Here is a 19,438-nt window from a genome sequence, read left to right as displayed (position 1 = left end):
TTATATATAATTTAGATACTATTGATTATGGTGGCATCTTGACTTTCAAAATGTTGTCAGAGTCTTTGTTGCTATATTGTCTCTCTTGTCCCTCTAGCCCCAGTGAGAGAAAAATCTACTCTCTCGAAAAGGCTTATCCTCCATTATGTCCTATTTCTTAACAATTCTGGAGAGACTTGTCAGTGGCTTTTGAACATGTTTAGGACTTCTTCCAGCATAAGAAGTTTACCTGATTCTACTGCCCTTCCACACTATTTGATTTTTCCTAGTTCAGTGATTTCAGATTTTTTGAAGACATATCCCGCTTCTACTTTTTTCTTACCTTCTTACTTCTGTGCTACCTGAACTAGATGCTTGAAGATCACCTGTAGTTTTCTTACTAAACACAGGTGGCCTTGGCTCACCCTTCTTCTATCTTGGTTCTGCAAGTATTAACGGTTTCGACAGCCCCATCCTCCAAGTGCTGCCTTCATTGACCTTTAAGACATTTTTTTACCTCTCTGACTTTCCTGATGCCTTGAGCAATATCCTAAATTCCACCGCCGCCCCTTTTTTGTCTTCTTTGGCTTTTGTGATAATCAGGGTTTTCTGTCTCTTAGTGCATAGAGAGAACTTTTGGTGTGTGCGTGTCCCCTCTCCCCTCCCGCCCTGCAATGCAACGTGTACAGATTGACCTCCAGCCCCAAATGCATGGAGCCTTATTTCCTGAGCCTTACTGAAACTGCTGGATGATCTGATGCAGGTGCTAACCATTCCACTTAACATTCAGTCCCGACTGATTTTCAGTGAATTTCCTTAAGACTTCAATAACTTGTTGCCTCTTTTGAGAAACTGCTATCTTCTCAAATAAAGTGCATACCTCTATGCAATAGTTACTTTGTCCCGTACTACTGTGACACATCTTTTAATACACAGGCATTGTGTGTGGTTAAGGACTTTACAGATACTCCTTATAAATAATAATTGAATAGTCTTTCCTTTTAGATTCTTCTTTGGAACTCTTCCTTCTCATCCACAATTTGGATAGCCAAATGTTGAGAGGAGACAAAAGCCAGCAAATTATTGGACAGTTGTCATCTTTACGTAACATATACCTTATAGCATCTATCGATCACCTCAATGCCCCTCTCAGTAAGTATTACCATTCTTCTTTCTCAGGATATTGGTCTTTTTTTTTTTTTTAAGATTTTATTTGTTTATTTGTCAGAGAAAGAGAGCACAAGCAGGCAAAGTGGCAGGCAGAGGCAGAGAGAGAAGCAGACTCCCCGCTGAGCAAGGAACCCGATGTGGGGCTCGATCCCAGGACCCTGGGGATCATGACCAGAGTTGAAGGCAGCAGCTTAACCAACTGAGCCACCCAGGCGTCCCTCAGTCTTAAAAAATTTCTTAATGTTGTAAATCATAACATTTTTATTGTTTTTCAGTACACTTTTTCTTTTGTTGCATGCATAAGGTCACAGATTGCTAAAAGTAAAAAAGTGTCCTCAGTCTGATTCAGAACATAATTCTTGGGGAAAAAAATTCAGATTCTAAAGGGGGTGTTTTACACCTGAAGTTTCACGAAGAGAAGAAGCAGCCCAACTAGTATTTTGGTCTCTTTCTACTCTTTGTGGTATTGCAACATTTATTTTATGCATTTAATTCTGAGACTTTGTGAAAATCCCTATGCCCTGGTAACACTAATATATTTTAAACTGTAGTTAATAGACAAATAAAAATCCATATGTTGGTTGACAATGAAATTAAGTTGTGGGGTACTGATATGGATGGGGAAATGGCAAAAATGAAAAATTTTCAGGATTTTTTTAAGATTTTATTTTTTAAAGATTTTATTTGACAGAGAGAGCAGGCAGAGAGAGCGGGGGAAGCAGACTCCCTGCTGAGCAGAGAGCCCAATGTGGGGCTTGATCCCAGGACGCTGGGATCATGACCTGAGCTAAAGGCAGAGGCTTAACCCATTGAGCCTCGCCCATGCCCCCAGGGTTCATTTTTTATTTAACACTTTGTTTCCTAGAGTGGACTCTAGTAACCTGATAATATGATACTAATTAGTAACTTCTGTTTCCTTTAATCACATGCTACAGTGTGGGATCATGCAAAGCAGAGTCTTTATAACTGGCTCTGGTATGAAACTACTACATATAGTCCTTATACTGAAGAAACCTCCTATGAGAATTCTCTTTTGGTTAAACAATCTGGATCGTTACCACTTAGTTCCCTAATTCATGTCTTACGAAGCCTTACCCCTAATGCAAGGTAAGAATGAAAACTCTAATTTCTTTTTCTAAAAAAATCTACATTATATGATTTTCATGAGTAGGTTTTAATGGCAATTCTAAAATTCTAAAGTCTCTACTTAGTTTGCAGGATTAAGAGAATAAAAAATAGAGTTGCCAGTACTGGGTTATGCAATAGGCAGACTCCTTAACGGTAGTCAACATTTTTTTTTTTTTTTTTTTTTTTTTGGTTTTTATATTTCTAAATAAGAGCATCTCAAGATAATGGTCATTGTGGAGGAAAAAGAATTTTGATGGGTTTTACTTCAATCTGATGGTTATTTTTAATTATATATTGAACACTGTGATACAGACATAGGGCCATTGACATAAAATAACTCCTTTGATCCTCACCACCACTATACGGTAGATCGCAAAGGGCACAGAGATTTTGATCCGAATCTGCCTGACTTCCAAACTCTTGGTTTTAAACATCTCTGTAATGTTTTCAGTGAAGCCCTTCTAGCAGCCTCACCTAGAGGAGTATCTGAATTAATAAAAGCTAAGAAAAGCTGGATATAGCATAAACTGGCAAAACATAAAGGGCATGATAATTAACCTGTTGAAAAAGGCTGTGAGTAGTAGATTCTCCCCTCCCAAGCACAGAATTCTAGAATAGTTAACAAGATGAATTGTTTAAAAACAAACCCTGTTGAGAATTATTACAATTTAAAAAGATGAAGAAAATACTGTGTTCTTAGATGAGTGGACTGAATATTATAAAGGTAGTGTAACTAACTCCTCCCAAGTTAGAATGTATTAGACCTATAAATTAATCCAAACATCGATGATTTTTATTGTGTTTTAAGTTTTTTAAAGAAGCAGGTGAGACCAGTGAAGTCTTTTTTTTCCTCCCAAAAGCAATGGCACTTCTAGTCAAATGGTACAGTATTTTTCACATTTTTAAAAAAAAATTTTATTTATTTATTTGACACAGAGAGAGATCACAAGTAGGCAGAGAGGCAGGCAGAGAGAGGGGGAAGCAGGCTCCCCGCTGAGCAGAGAGCCCAATGTGGGGCTCGATCCCAGGACCCTGAGATCACGACCTGAGCTGAAGGCAGAGGCTTAACCCACCAAGCCACCCAGGCGCCCCCTTTTCACACTTTAATGATAAGTTTTTTTACTCTGTAAAGCTGCTTTGTATACCTGAAGATTAGCCTTGCTTTAATATTGAAATGTGCATTAAATGAGTAATCAAAATTTCTATAGAATTGCAACAGAAAAAGTCTCATTCAGTCTTAACTGTGCTTACTGTTAACGGACTATGCAAGCTGCTATGTGGGAAATTGGGAATCCGTGCAGCAGGAGGCGCCTGGGTGGCTCGGTGGGTTGAGCCGCTGCCTTCGGCTTGGGTCGTGATCTCGGGGTCCTGGGATCGAGTCCCGCGTCGGGCTCTCTCCTCGGCAGGGGGCCTGCTTCCCTTCCTCTCTGTCTGCCTGCTTCTCTGCCTACTTGTGATCTCTGTCTGTCAAATAAATAAATAAAATCTTTAAAAAAAAAAAAAAAAGAGGGGCGCCTGGGTGGCTCAGTGGGTTAAGCTGCTGCCTTCGGCTCAGGTCATGATCTCAGGGTCCTGGGATCAAGTCCCGCGTCGGGCTCTCTGCTCAGCGGGGAGCCTGCTTCCCTCTCTCTCTCTCTGCCTGCCTCTCCATCTACTTGTGATTTCTCTCTGTCAAATAAATAAATAAAATCTTTAAAAAAAAAAAAAAAAAAAGAGAACTCTCGACCTTAGAGAGGACTCGGGCTGCTCTGATGCAGGTAGTTGGTAGTTTGCCGTACCCTAAATGTCTGCGTCCTAGCCTCCACTGCTTTTTTTTTAAACTATGAAATTTTGTTTCATTCTGCAAACTCCAATATCACGTAGTCTTTTCTTGGTATGAATGTGATCAAAAACTTTAACCAACATTTAGCTGCGGAGTCACTGGCAGTATCTAGTTATAATGTGGCCATTCAGATGATCCAAATATGCTGATAGTAATTATTGTCTAGATTATCTTAAAAATGTAAATATAAAGGTTTAAAGTTTCTGCCACACCAAAGGACTCCTGGAAATCTTAGTGTAGCATGCTTTCAGCCCTGTAATTCCACTTTGTACACTTCTGTAGAAATTGATATGAAAAATTTAGGAAGACTTTTTAATAATGGAAAAATGAGTAAGAAGAAGGTAGGATATAAAATGGTGTATACTATACATAAAGCATGAATTAATTGTTCCCACCCTACTTCATTCCACAAAGATTTGAAAAGACAGAACACAAATATGATTTCTACATCAAATGTTAGTGGATGTTATTTTAGGGTTACGACATTAGTATTTTTCTCTGTACACTTTATTATATATTCCACATTTTCTAACTTGAACAACCTATAGCCTTAAAAAAAATTCTGAGATTTTCCTTAAAAGGAAATTTTTAAAAGCTTCTCCTTTTTAAGTAGGCCAGGATAGGATGTTCCCTGGAGAAGGGAACAGAAGAAAATACAAAAAGTTTAAACCAAATAGTTCACATTATCTTTGTCTGTTTTACTGTTCTCTTTTGATGTTAACATTCTGGATTTTAATTGTTTTTTTGTTTTTTCCCTTAGGGGGATTTTCAGGCTACTGATAAAGTATCAGCTGGATAACCAGGATAACCCTTCTTACATTGGTATCTAATATTTATGATATTAAATTGTGTGTGACTTTTGTTTCACCCCATAAATTCCTTTTTTTCTGGAATCTAATAATAGCACTGCAGTGTTTCACAGGAGCCAATAAATGGTTTGCTCTGGGATCAGTTTGTCTGCCACGTGGCACATTTTCAAGAACCCCACAGAGACGCTGCTGAGTAGGCTGCTGGCCAGAGCACTTTGAAAGACACGTCCGGCCCATTTTTACTGTTCCTGTGTAAAATTTCCCAAGTTCCTATGGCAACTGTGGACATGTGTCTACCAATTATATATATTTCATATGCTCGGCATCTTAGCAAGATTTTCTTCCCCTTGGATAAAAATAATGTGTTCATTTAGACAAATATTTTAATATTCGTACAGCTCTCTTGACTTACTAGTAGTTCCTTCTTTAAAAGTCCACTTTATTCATGCTGTTTAAAGCTCCCACAAGATTTATGTTTTACTTGGTCACAGATGAGTATTTTCAGCCAATCAGTTCTCTTTAAAATGTAAGCCACAGTGTTTAATACTTAAGTGTTCTCTAGTTTTGCTTCTTCCAGAGGTTTTTTTGTTTTGTTTTTAAAGCAATGCTTAACAGCCTGCTTTGACATACTACAGCAATAGCACTCTTTGTGTGTGTTCCTTGATATGTGGGGTCATGTCTTCAGTGCTGACTTATGTTAACATCCCCTTTTGAACTCTCTAGGATTTTCTTTTCAAGATTTTTACCAACAGTGTCGGGAGGCATTCCTGGTCAATAGTGATCTGACACTTCGGGCTCAGTTAACTGAATTTAGGGACCACAAGCTTTTAAGGACAAAGAAGGTGAGAGTTTTCTATGGCAGCATTATAGATGTTAGGAACACCTTCTCTCTTGTTTACTTAAGGACAAGTATGCCTTTTTTTTTTTTTTTTAAGATTTTTTATTTATTTATTTGACAGAGAGAAATCACAAGTAGACAGACAGGCAGGCAGAGAGAGAGAGAGGGAAGCAGGCTCCCTGCTGAGCAGAGAGCCCGATGCGGGACTCGATCCCAGGACTCTGAGATCATGACCTGAGCCGAAGGCAGCGGCTTAACCCACTGAGCCACCCAGGCGCCCGACAAGTATGCCTTTGACTCAGCTTTGATAATAAAATGCAGCTTCCGTGATGGGTCACAAGGATCCACCTGGGCAGTGTGCCATCTGAGTCTGCAGAAGGAGATGAAGTTGAAAGTACTCAGCCCTTTAAAAGATTCTAGTCCAGAGTAATAGGCCCTTAGAAATTATTCCCTTTTCCCTCTTCCTTCTAACACATTTATTAACTGGGTCTGTATGGAGCACTAAGTATTAACATAAAGTAGTAAGCAAAAAACCCGACTCCTTTCTGATAGAGCTTAGAGTCTAATGGAGGAGACAGATATTTGTCAAATAATCCGATACATCTAAAGCTTTAACTATGGTGTCCTATGATCAGAAAAGTACATGGTTCTGAAAGAAGTCGGGTTCACATGTTAATTCTGGTTATCAGACCCCTGAGCTGAGATCTAGAAGGACTCTAGGAGATAACTGGTCAGAGAAAACCATAAAGGCCAGTGTGCCCCAGGACAAGGCTGAAAAGACAAGAGATGTAAGGGCTAGCCCATGCACTACTTTTAGGCCAAGGAAAGGATTTTAATCTTCATTGAAAATTAAGGGAAGTCCTTAAAAAAATTGTGCTGGCTCTGGTACGGAGAATGGAATGGGCAGAGTCGGGTAGGAATTGCTAAATGTCAGTGCACAGAGACCGGCTAGGAAGGTGTGTTAATAGTAGTAGTTAGAGCTGATGATGAAGAGTAAAACTGGTTGGAGTTCAGATACACCCGGGAGGCAGAACTGACAAGAACTGATGGATAGATAGGAGCACCAAGGAAAAGTGTCAAGAATCATTTCTGGTGTCTGGCTTCCAGAACTAGAGAGTTGGTGAGAACTAGGTGAGAAACATTTTTGGGGAGACAGATCGAGTTCCTGATTGTATTATATTTAGACTTACTCTTTTGAGATTTCCAAATGGAGACGTTAGCTAGGCAATTGGGTTTTCCTAGGACAAGAAACCAGGGGAAAGATCTAGGCTAGAGATAGAAGATCAGTCCCTGTGTATTTAGGTTGTAACGAAAACCAGGCATTGGTGGGAGTGAGATTTGAAGGCCAGGAACTAAGCCTAGAAGTGTGACATGTAATGGCCAAGTAGAAGATAAACGTGTAGAGGCAGGAGAAATAGCCAGACAGCCAAGAAGAAAACCAGAATATGATGTCATAGAAGCTAAGAGAAGCATGTTTTAAGAAAGAACAGTCAGCAGTACAAGTTCTGCTAAGAGGCCAAAAAGATGAAAATATGTATTGGATTTAGGAGTAAGGAATTTCTGGTGGTCCAAACAGAAGCTCTTCTAATGACATGATAATGGTGGTAGTAGCTAGGTTGGACTGGGTTGGTGAAAGGGGAAGAAATGGAGACCAGCAGTTGCTGACAATTCCTCTGGAAAGGTACAGAGGTTGGGTGATAGAAATGAGAGGCTAGTGAGGGTTATTTAAGAAGGGCAGGACCTGGCTGACTCAGTCAGTACAGCATGTGACTCTTGAGCTCAGGGTCATGAGTTCCAGCCCACATCTGGTGTGGAGATTACTTTAAAAAAAAAAATTTTTTTTTAATAGTTTTTAGTTGAGAGAGAGTACGAGCAGGGGAAGGACAGAGGCAGAGGGAAGCAGACTTCCCAGAGTGGGGCGTCCAGGACCCTGGGATTACAGCCTGAGCAGAAGGCGGATGCTTAGCCGACTCAGCCACCCACGTGCCCCTGGGATTTTTTTAAAAGGGGGGGTATATGTGTTGGAGGGGTGGAGATCCCTGAATAAAAGGACAGAGAAATCAAGAGCAGAGCAGGAGCGTAAAGAGATCTACTGACCCTCTAGTCTTTTCCACTAGGAAGTGGTTTAACTATAAACTCAGTGTATTTAGATAGATAAGCCTATATACCCTTCTGCCTTAATCTTTACATTTCTGTATTTATATAAGATATTAAACCCATCTTTTTTGTTTAACTTACAACAGGGTTCACCTTCCACCTCTTTACAAATGACTAACATCCAGGGTCTTCTCACTTTCAGGGAACCGACGGGGTGGAGTACCTGCTAATTCCTGTGGACAGTGGAACGCTGAGTGAGTTCCTGGAAAAGGAAGAAGAGGAGTCTTGAAGTTGTCCTTTACTCCTGAATCTTCTGTGGAAGGAAGGGTTGTACCCCAGCTGCCACTCCTCTAGTCTGAAGTGTTGTGTTTACATCTAACATTAGATCCTTCCAGTGCACAAGACTTCAAGTTGGGAGGGGAGGAATGTCGTCGCTGAGAACCTTGGTTTAGCCTGGCTGGTGCACCATCTCGCCCTATGCAGCGGTCCTCAAGTCGGAGAAAACGTGCCTTTCATTCATTACCTCTCTGGAGACTTCGTGCTGGAATGAACTGTGTGCTCAGGGACTATTTGGAGCTGGATGTTTTTGGATTCTTTTATACTAGAGATGATATTATTCCCAATTTTTGAGGGCCTTTTAAACGCTCCCAGAGCGGACTGTTTGCAGATGTGTTTGTTCCAGAGCATGGAGGTACAAAAACAGTGACATCACATAAATCTACTTGCTCCTCTGTCAGAGCTGACGAGTGTAGGGAAGGCAGATCAGCTTACTGTTCTCGAAAGGCTTAACGAAAGGTAACACTGGGGAAGAGTAGGTGATCTAGCTTTCTCTTTTTGGATTTAGACTCCATGCTGGTGGGGTGGAGCAGGAGGACCTGACCCTCTTCAGCTGGGTTAGTGGGAAAAGCATAATGAGCCTACAGGGTGTATACCCACCTTAGAAAGCACATGAACAACAATCATGATCCTTGGAACGGCCAACATCTGTGTCATCACCTTCGTGACACAAGAAAGAAGCCAGGCTACAGAAGAAACACAGTCCTGAACTACAGTTTAGTCATTGTTCTTAAGACAACAGAAAATAAAAATTCAATTATTCTTGTATTGACATTTTTCTTCAATAACTTACAAGTGAGTAGCATATTAACGGCAGATTTTAATCTTGATTTCTCTATCAAGTAGACCCAGAACTCACTGTAAGACATTTCAGTTTTTTTCTTTAACAATTTCAAGCCCTCTAAATATTTACACAAGCCTTCTTCATTAGGAAAGAGAAAAAGGCTAACTTTGGCCACTGGTCAGCTTATAGTCTTCACATATTGTCTAAAACATTTCATACTTGGAAAAGAAATCCTTCATTAAAATATCACCGTCATGAACAAGTGCGAACTGCTGAGGCGGCACCTACTTGATCCCGGAAGCCCCTCTCATGAAACGGTTTCCAAAATGCTTTTAAATCCTTTAGTAAATCCTTTCTCTTTGTGGCATAGAATTTAAATCCATGTGCGGGGGTTCAGTCACAGAGAATCAAAATATTTAAACTAGTACATGAATTTGATTCTAAAAATTGTTGTTACCAAAGGATATCCACTAAAAAGTGCGTTTCCTTCCCCTTCACCGATCCAGTCCCTTATGCAGCCGGCGACAGGAGCTCCCTCCTGCAGAGGTATTCTATGCACACGGAAGGTATGTGTCTGTATCTCCTTTTAAAAACACAAATGGTAGCATATGATATGTGCTCATTGGCACCTTGCTTTTTTTGCTTAATATATCTAGTTTATAACTTACAGTATAAAAAAGTATATAAAATCTTTAATTACCTAATACGCAAATTTTGCATTTGCCCTTAAATCTACTGGTTTATTTTTATAATTTTTGTGTCCATACTACCTGCAAACAGTATGTATTAACAATCTATCAATAAATAAAAAGCCAATTTGGATAGAATCATTTTTTCATAGTACTGGTTTTTTACTACAAATATATTTTTTTAAAGATTTTCTTTATTTATTTGACAGAGATCACAAGTAGGCAGAGAGGCAGGCAGAGAGAGGGGGAAGCAGGCTCCCCGCTGAGCAGAGAGCCCGATGCGGGGCTCGATCCCAGGACCCTGGGACCATGACCTGAGCAGAAGGCAGAGGCTTTAACCCACTGAGACACCCAGGCGCCTCGTACTAAAAAAAATATCTTTAAGTCCTTCAAAAATTTTATAAGTGCTGGGGGTGCCTGGGTGGCTCAGTGGGTTAAAGCCTCTGCCTTCAGCTCAGGTCGTGATCCCAGGGTCCTGGGATCGAGCCCCACATCGGGCTCTCTGCTCAGCAGGGAGCCTGCTTCCCTTCCTCTCTCTGCCTACTTGTGATCTCTGTCTGTCAAATAAATAAAATCTTTAAAAAAAAAAAATTTATAAGTGCATCTTACAGATCTGCAGATCTGCGCAGAATTCCTCTACACTCTCCATTTGCTTCCGTATCCGTGCTCCTCGTACTCTTACCAGTGAGAACCTGACTGCTAAGACTCCCAACTTCTATTCCTTGCTTCTGACAAGAGTGAACAAACCTGAAAATCCTGAAGGATTTTTCTGGCTGCTCTTAATAAAATGGCCAAGTAAACAGGCCCCAAAAAGGCACAGGGGAGGCAGAACAAGCATTCTTACACTCTACCGAAGTTGACAGAACATTGTATTCCCGATGCAGAGAGTTCTAAGTCAGCTCTTGTGATACTTTAAGAAACAGATTTTCCTAGCATGTTTGTCAGTTTAATACCTGAACATTTCATTCATATAAAAGATCAGTGAGTTTAGGGGATGGTTAATAGAGAATGCTTATCTTTAAAAAAAAAAAAAACACACTTTAGTGGGTATTGGAGAGGGCACAGATTGCATGGAGCACTGGGTGTGGTGCAAAAAACAATGAATACTATTACGCTGAAAATAAATTAAAAAAAAAAACACTTTAGAAGATTTTTCCCCTTTAATTCATTGTGGAGCCAGTAGTATTGTTCAAAATGTTTTTTTCCTACATTCTAGGAGGTGAGAAGACTTTCAGCTTAGTACCAAGTAACCATCAGAGATGACAAATCAGGAGGGTCGGTCTTACCACAGACTGTGTGGCTCCTAAAACTGAGGAATAAAAAGAAGTATATGCAAATGACTTTGTTCTTGGGCTTTCTGTAATTACCTGACTACCCCCGTAGGAGAGTCCTACATTTTGAGATTTCAAATTGCTGTTAAAACATTCTCATTCATGTTTGTTGAACCCTTCCTGTGTAGAAGGTTCTGTGCCAGATAGAGGAGTTGTAAGGAATGTGAAGGAAGAAATATGGGCTGTTAATAGCATTAAAAGTCACAGTAGTCATAATACGCTGGAAATAAGTTTGAAATAACTGATGCTAAGGAAAATGTGACTTTAAATATGAGTTTAAATAGAAAGCTAATTATCACACTCTCCTAACAATCTTGGTATATAGCAGCACACTCTGGCCTTGAGCCTGCCCACATGTTTAGGTCACAATCTTTACTTCTGCTACCTAACGTATGTTCCTTGATGGCAGCAGCATTCTCTTGGGAACACAGAAGTGCTTGGGCCCCACTCGAGCTTCTGAATCAGTCTGCATTTGTAAACCACGTCTCTGGGCGCCTGGGTGGCTCAGTCGGTTAAGCATCTGCCTTCAGCTCAGGTCATGATCTCCGTAGTCCTGGGATTGAGTCCTGCATCGGCCTTGCTTAGTGGGGAGCCTGCTTCTCCCTCTCTTTCTCCTGCTCTCTCCCTATCAAATAAGTAAAATCTTAAAAAAAAAAAAAAAACTCCATACATTCTTCTGCACATTAATGTTTGAAAAGCAATGAGATATATAACTAAACCATCAACACCTTTAACAGTTCAAAAAATTTGACAAGTGAAAATAATTCATCTTTGGTGATACTTTAATTTTTAAAAACTCCAGAGGACATATTTGGGGGTATTTTTAGTTATTCGGAAATGTTAGCAAGCCAGTAAATAAACTTTTAACAATTGTGGTAACAATGGCATTCTTTAAGAAAAAAAAAACCAACAATTTGGCAATAAGCATGTCCAATCATAAATTTTTAATCCACAACCTTCAGGACTAATAATTTTAGTTAAAGGTGAAATCATGCCTTACCTTCAGTGTGCCATAAAGGAAAAAAAAGGTTTAAGAATCACTGCCCCCAAGCTATTAAGCAGCATCTCTGACCATATCATTTCTGCCTCTGCTTTCTGTCCTAACAGTGGATGACTTACTTGGGCTCTTTCAATGCACTGCGCTGTTTCTCTACACTAGTGTTTGTACAAGCTCTACCTCTTGACTGAATTCTACCCTCCCACGTCCCCAGGAAACCTTCCCTATAAGCTCTCTGTGTATCTTTAGCATAGGTAATTACAATAAACTCGTCGGTATCACCCAAACTTTTGTCCCACTCCTGCATCTTCATGGGCCCAGCACAAAGAACACAAGCAATGACTGAGGAAAATGCCCTCAAGAGTCTCGAAGCCTTCTGCTCTCCAATGGCTCGACTTTTGAGGTCCGCCACCCCTCATCAAAGCTTTCTACTTGGCTTCTGATGTTTTGCTGATCCTCCTCCCACCTCCTCTCCTGGCTCCTCCTCCAACCCTTGAATTGGGGGGTGTTTCTAAAGGCTCAGTCCTATTGGTTTTTTTCTGTGGTGAATCAATATTACAGGTGAACCACCAAGAATAATTTGTAAGTTGGGATCCCAAATCCTCTAGGAGATGACTGGTAGGAAAAGGGTCCTACAGAATAAATGTAAAATTCTTTCCTCTCTCATCTTAGACAGTATTTTATTTTGTTTTTTAAATTTATTTATTTGACAGACAGACCACAAGTAGTCTGAGAGGCAGGCAGAGAGAGAGAGGAGGAAGCAGGCTCCCCACTAAGCAGAGAGCCTAATGCGGGGCTCGATCCCAGGACCCTGGGATCAGGACCTGAGCCAAAGGCAGAGGCTTTAACCCCCTGAGCCACCCAGGCGCCCCTTAGACAGTATTTTAACAAATGGGCTTTTGTCATTACCAAAGGAAAAAACTCCCCAGAGCAACTGGAAATCTGACAGAATTCAAAAGAAAAACCTCCCATACCTCCCAGAGAAAATCCCAGTTAAAATGAATTTCTTCTGGATTGCCTACTATCTCCTCTATCAGGTTTATCAGCATTGTTCATTAAGAAGCAGTAAAGAACACAGACTCGAGCCAGACTGCCTGAGTCTGTGTTCAAACTCCCATCATTTTCTAGCCACGTGGTCTCGGGCAAACTCCATAACCTGTTTCAGTTTAATCATCTGTTAAATGGAAATCATAATACCCACATTCTTGTTTCTACAGATTGAAAGTGTTTATAACATACCCGAGAATGCCTAGCATGAAATTAATATTGCATGATAACTGGGATTATTCTAAAAGCTATCTTTCTGTATTACTAGTAAAAATTTCAGGTAAGTTATCTAAAAAGCAATAATAGTCATGAATAATGATCATGTATATTAAAGAACAAAAAAACAAAACCTCATCCTGATCCTGAAATCAGAAGGTCAAAGCGTAGTGATCTACAAATGGGAACAGAGACAAGACCTTATCACCCCCTAGAGGCCACTACCTAGAAATAAGTGTTCCAATCTCAAGTTTTTTAAAGTATATTTCTAAACTAACCAAGGGCAGAAATATCTAGAACAACACATCCCATCTATAAGTAAACTAAGGAGAAGACTGCTTGAGCAACTTCCCCAGAATGTTAAGTAAACAGATTTTAGTGGATCTTTCCAGGAGTTTATAATGAAATACGATTTACATTGTATAATCATCTTAATTCCTCTTATAATGAATACTTGTTCTGAATGGTCACTGTTACGATTTTTACCATATGAGCTACAGAACATTTGTTGAAGCGGATTTACAAACCAGAAATAATGTACATTCTAAGACGTTCTTCCAGGAGGATTCGAGCTGCGCCAATTCCCGTTAGGCATTCAGGTGGGGGCCGTCCCCCCGCTCCTCCAGGAGGCTCTACGCCACACAAAGAGGGTCTCGGTCTGCCTCTGACAGGATAATATCAATCTTGTTTTCCAAGTGAGCACGCAGCATATCTCGAAGATCAGAAAGGAAGCCTCGTTCCGTGTTGCTGTGTTCACAGAGGACAACAGTTATCCCCTGGGACGCGGCATCCAGAACATCGTGGTGGGACATCTCGCCTGCCGCCAGGGGAAAGGGCAAATACGTAAATACCAGACAAGCGGCCTGCCAAGTGCCAAACCACCACTGCAGAAACACCAAGCTCGCGCTGGGTAAAAAGCAGAACTGTACACACAAATCTAGAAAGTTAGGTACAGGTTTTCTTCCATGTCCTCCAACTGAGAGAGAGACAGGCCATCCCACCGAGAATTCCAAATTCTTTCTCTGTGGCCCGTTGAAAACAAGAATCTAAAAGCCACATATGCAACAGTATCTCCTACTGCCTGCCAGACCTGTAAGAACCTCCATTCAAAATGCTTCCATTTGGGGTCCCTGGGCGGGAGGGGCTCACTGGTTAAGCTTCTCTGACTCCATCTCTGCTCAACTCAGGTTAGGAATTTGAGCCCCGCATTGGGCTCCATGCTGGGCCTGAAGCCTACTTCAAAAAAAACCCCAAAAATACAAACGTTTCCATTATAAGATAAATGAGCACTGTTAAGTGAAACGGGGCTTTCAGAAAACTCTCTCATATAAATATTAAATAACAAATACCTCTAGAAAACCCTAGGTATACTTCCCAAAGACTCCTTTATGCTTTGTGAACACCAAATTTTTCAGTATCAACTCTAGTCTAATTCATAAAGATGAAATGAGTTTTAAGGCTATTTCTAAATAAAAGACAAGGTATAAATAAATAAATAAATAAATAAATAAAAACAGGGCATTTATTTTCCTTTGACCTAGGCAAAATTTCTAGAAATTCTGAAGTTACTGGTAGAACAGGATCTCATCTTTTGCAAACAGATTTTGGGAAAACTCAAGTGTTCTGCATTTTTAAAAATCCCATTTGTGAATCTGATGACTTCAAATTTTTTTTTAAAGATTTTATTTATTTAAATGAGAGGCGAGAGACAGAAATAGTGACAGAGTGGGGAGGAGAGAGAGAAGCAGATTCTCCACTGAGCGTGGAGCCCAATGCGGGGCTCAATTCCAGGACCCTGTAATCATGACCCAAGCCAAAGGCAGACATCTGACCCACTGAGCCACCCAGGCATCCTGATGACTTCAAATTTAACAGCAAAAAGACACTGCACAATTTGGCTTACTTATAATAAGCATAATTCTGAAATATGTTTAGAGCCCTAAAAGCATAAAAAATTGGGGCGCCTGGGTGGCTCAGTGGGTTAAAGCCTCTGCTTTCGGCTCAGGTCATGATCCCAGGGTTCTGGGATCGAGTCCTACATACGGCTGTCTGCTCAGCAGGGAGCCTGCTTCCTCCTCTCTCTCTGCCTGCCTCTCTGCCTACTTGTGATCTCTGTCTGTCAAATAAATAAATAAAATCTTAAAAAAAAAAAAAGCATAAAAAATTGAGAGAAGCTTCTTAAGGGGAAAAATAACATTTTTTTTCCCCTGAGAAATTTCCAATCCCCCACACACCCTGCTCAATACATGAAATTTCATATATAGAATAATTTTTATTCATTTTTTAAAAAGATTTTATTATTTATTTTAGAGAGAGGATGTATGAGCAGAGGGGCAGAGGGAGAGAGAAAATCTCAGGCAGACTCTGCCGGCTGAGTGCGGTGCCCGCCTCGCGACGCTGAGATCACGACCTGAGCTGAAACCAAGTGTCAGCGCTTAACCTACTGAGCCACCCAGGGGCGCCTAAAACATCTTATCTGTAATAGTAAAGTATTTAAATCCGTAATAGAAAGAAGACCCTAATGGGCCCACCTGGAAGCTGCGCTTCAGGAGAGACAAGTCTGGTGGCCTGGACTATTCCAAAGGCTCTCAGAGGGCATGAAAGCGGAGACTCTGGGAAGACTCCACAGAAACAGCCGAAGGCAAGTGGGGGGAGAAGCCTAGCTCAGAGGGTCGCTGGGGAACGAAAGAGCAAATGAGAGGATTTATACCTGCAAGGAGCAAGCTCCCAATCTGCTGGTCTTCCCACACTCTTACCCTAATGACCTGATACTACCATGCTCTGCTCAAAGGCGGAGTGGCGAACATCAGCCGAGGCCTGTGTGTGTGGTCTCTGAGCTGGTGCTTTTTATCCCTCAAGTTAGACTCAAAGTGGTACCTCACAGATCACAGACGTCCAAGGTCAGCCAGATAAGAAGACACTTTGTATTTCCCCAAATAACCAGATAGGCAGACTATTTTAACAACTTTGAATTGCATTCATTTACCTTATGCACATACTGCTTAATAATTAAAAAAAAAACAAAAAACCCCACCTAGTTTTAAGAAGGTCATTATTTGGGCGCCTGGGTGGCTCAGTTGGTTAAGCAACTGCCTTTGGCTCAGGTCATGATCCTAGAGTCCTGGGATAGAGTCCCACGACGGGCTCCCTGCTTGGCAGGGAGTCTGCTGCTCCTGACCCTCCCTCCTCTCATGCTCTCAAATAAATAAAATCTTTTTTTTTTTCCTTTAAGATTTATTTATTTATTTATTTGACAGAAGGAGATCACAAGTAGGCAGAGAGGCAGGCACAGATAGAAGAGGAAGCAGGCTCTCTGCGGAGCAGACAGCCCAATGCAGGGCTCGATCCCAGGACCCTGGGATCATGACCTGAGCTGAAGGCAGAGGCTTTAACCCACTGAGCCACCCAGGCTCCCCTCAAATAAATAAAATCTTAAAAAAGAAAAAAAAGTCATTATTTATAAGAAAACAATCAGAGGTGCCAAATAGAGATATGCCACAAAACAAATGGTCTGTACCCTTAAAAATGACAGTGCTCTGGACAAAGAAGCATTCCAGATAGATGACATATTAAATAAATGTTTTAACAATATTAAATTCCTATATTTGATCACTGTCCATGGTCATATAATATCTTCATTCTTAGGACACATATGCTAAGGTATTTAGGGATAAGACAAAAGGTCATGTATGCAATTTATTTTAAAATGGTTTGGGGGGAAACATGTAAGTAGAAATATATTTGTACACACACCCTTAGATATTTATACACACATATATATACATGCAGACATATATAACGTGTATATGACACAGAATGTGCAGATGTGGCAAAATATAACCATTACTGATCTTTATTATTCATTTATTTAAGTAGCTCCTTGCCCAGTGTGGAGCCCAGCGTGGGGCTTGAATGACCATTAAATCGAGACCTGAGCTGAAATCAAGAATCGGATGTTTAACTGACTAAGCCACCCAGATGCCCATATAACCATTAGTAATCTAAGGGAAGGGCATACGAAAGTTTATTGTACTATCCTTGCAACTTTCTACAGGTCTGAAATTCTTTCAAAGTAAAATGTTATAATTAATATCATTTTTAAAGATTTACTCCTCAGCAGGGAGCCTGATGCAGGGTCCGATCCCATGACCCCGAGATCATGACCTGAGCCAAAACCAAGAGTCAAACACTTAACCAAATGAGCCACCTAGGCGCCCCCATGACTGTTTTAAAGTCAGTTAAATACTCAGTTGGTTAAGCATCCAACTCTTGGTTTCAGCTCAGGTCATGATCTCAGGGCTGTGGGATGGGGCCCCAGGTTGGTCTCTATGCTCAGCAGACTGTCTGCTTGAAGATTCTCTCCTCTACCCTTCCCCTGCTTGCTTTCATGCTAATAAATATTTTTTAAAAATTAAAATAAATATTAAAATTAAATAGTCATATAATGCTATAAGCTATTTTGTCAAATTATTTATACACTGGAAGTTTATTTCAATCTGGTACAAGTTTGAGGACTTATAAAAAGTCTTTAGAAGAATAGAAAATGGGTAATGGTTGTGTACGTTTTTAATAAGCTCAGATACTGCTCCGCTATACTTCCAGATGTGACAGTATTAAGTCCAGCAGCCTCTGAAGGAGGGTGTGCTAGACAGATAATAAGGGGCATGGACATGGGGGGCAGGAAAGGAGGAATAATGCAAAGGCCTAGGAAGTAGCCATGGGGGTTAAGACCCTCGATTCCGGTCCTAGAAGTCAAAAAAGTAATTTTTAAAAAAGATTTTAAGTAATCTCTATACCCAACGTGGGGCTTGAACTTACAACCCTGAGACCAAACGTTACATACTCTTACTGACTGAGCTAGCCAGGTGCCCTGGAAAAAGTTAATTCTTAACTTCCCGCTCTCTTAACCCTAAGGAGGAACAGAGGTGGAAATGCAGCTGGTATCAGGAAAGTACAAAGTGCCTCCAAATCCTCTGAATGAGAGGCCAGGTCACCTGTCAGACGCTTTCCCCTATGACAGAAAGTAACGCCTGGGTGCCAAACAATGACTGTCCGACAGAAAAGCATCCTGGAGCTGAAGGACAAAGCGACGGGGACTGGAGAGGAAGGCGTGACCATCAGGGCAGGAGTCAGTGACAGGAAACGTTTCTCTGAGGAGGTATCTGAGCTTATCACTGGAAGTGTAAAGGAAGGAGCCAGAAAGACATTCTAGTCAGAGAAAACCGCATAAACAGAGGCCGCATGGAAGAGAACGAGCATTTAGGCTCGCCCGAGACACATAAAGGAAATCGCTGAAGGCTTCGTAGCTAGGACAGTATCATACCCAATAAATTTATACTTGTGAAGAACAGTTTATTTGGGAGGCCTATGTGGAAGACTAAGATTAGGGACTTGATGAAGGATTTCAAGTAGGTGATGATGCCTGAGTAGAGAGAAAAGGAAAGGCTCTATGAAGATTCTGCAGCTAGAGCTGGTAGGAGCTAATGACGGGCTGTAGGGCTGAGCAAGAACCATTTTCTGGCTAAGGTGGGAGGGTAGAAAGTGTCCTATTACCTGACATGAATCATGTGTAGGAAAGAAGACAGGCTAAATAAATGCTCAACATCAATCAATCTTTTATATAATCTAATAATAAATTGCTAAATGATTTTTTCCCCTGTACAAAAAATATGGCCTGTCTCCAATTTCAGTGTAGTTCCTGTTTAGTTCAGGTTCAAACAATAGTTATTAAATCCATTTATCTACCAAGTGCTGTTCTAAAATCTATGTTTTATCTCATAAAACAAACCAAGTTTGGGGAAGGATACACACATGAAAAGAAAAAGAGACCCAAAGGCTGTCCTACCTGTGAGGTAAAGGTCGGCCTCCGTCCCCTGCAGCACTTTGCTTCCAGAACCAGCGCACAGGGCCACAACTTTGACTGGAGACTCTTCAAAATAAAAGAAACAAGAAGACCAATACGTTACAATTCCCCTTCATGTTAACATTGTAATTTGCACCAAGAATCCTTCACATAATGCAGACTTCAGTTCTGGTCTCACCACCGGTACAAGAACTTTGCTTACTGAGTTTTAAAAAGCAACAAAACATGTCTTCACAGAAACAAGCAGATTATTTTTTGATATTGCATAAATAACCCAACACAGGGCTGTTATTTCTTCAGACGTACGCAGCTGCACAAGCCCACGTAAGGCA

General features: G+C 40.8%; 2 protein-coding genes across 9 annotated transcripts in view; one reads left to right on the top strand and one right to left on the bottom strand.

Moving 5' to 3' along the window:
* The window catches only part of ORC2 (origin recognition complex subunit 2), a 46,247-nt gene extending 36,457 nt beyond the window's left edge, over positions 1–9,790 (top strand). For 3 of the 4 annotated variants that reach the window (XM_044241276.1, XM_044241275.1, XM_044241274.1), the window contains 5 exons: positions 985–1,131; positions 2,085–2,256; positions 4,860–4,921; positions 5,632–5,750; positions 8,046–9,790. In XM_044241276.1, coding sequence (XP_044097211.1) covers positions 985–1,131; positions 2,085–2,256; positions 4,860–4,921; positions 5,632–5,750; positions 8,046–8,132 — 587 coding nt within the window. In that variant the 3' untranslated portion in view covers positions 8,133–9,790. The remainder of the gene's footprint in view (positions 1–984; positions 1,132–2,084; positions 2,257–4,859; positions 4,922–5,631; positions 5,751–8,045) is intronic. The other variant, XM_044241277.1, reaches the window with a different exon arrangement.
* Positions 9,791–12,788: 2,998 nt separating this feature from the next.
* Positions 12,789–19,438, bottom strand: part of NIF3L1 (NGG1 interacting factor 3 like 1) — a 33,708-nt gene continuing 27,058 nt past the window's right edge. For all 5 annotated transcript variants that reach the window (XM_044241267.1, XM_044241270.1, XM_044241269.1 and 2 more), the window contains exons 6-7: positions 19,089–19,172; positions 12,789–14,060 (exon numbers count right to left, since the gene is read on the bottom strand). In XM_044241267.1, coding sequence (XP_044097202.1) covers positions 13,876–14,060; positions 19,089–19,172 — 269 coding nt within the window. In that variant the 3' untranslated portion in view covers positions 12,789–13,875. The remainder of the gene's footprint in view (positions 14,061–19,088; positions 19,173–19,438) is intronic.

The sequence above is a fragment of the Neovison vison genome, chromosome 3 (genome assembly GCF_020171115.1).
Source record: "Neovison vison isolate M4711 chromosome 3, ASM_NN_V1, whole genome shotgun sequence".
Lineage (NCBI taxonomy): Eukaryota > Metazoa > Chordata > Mammalia > Carnivora > Mustelidae > Neogale > Neogale vison.
The sequence above is the reverse complement of the archived record's forward strand: the minus strand, read 5'-3'. Positions and strand labels throughout refer to the sequence as shown.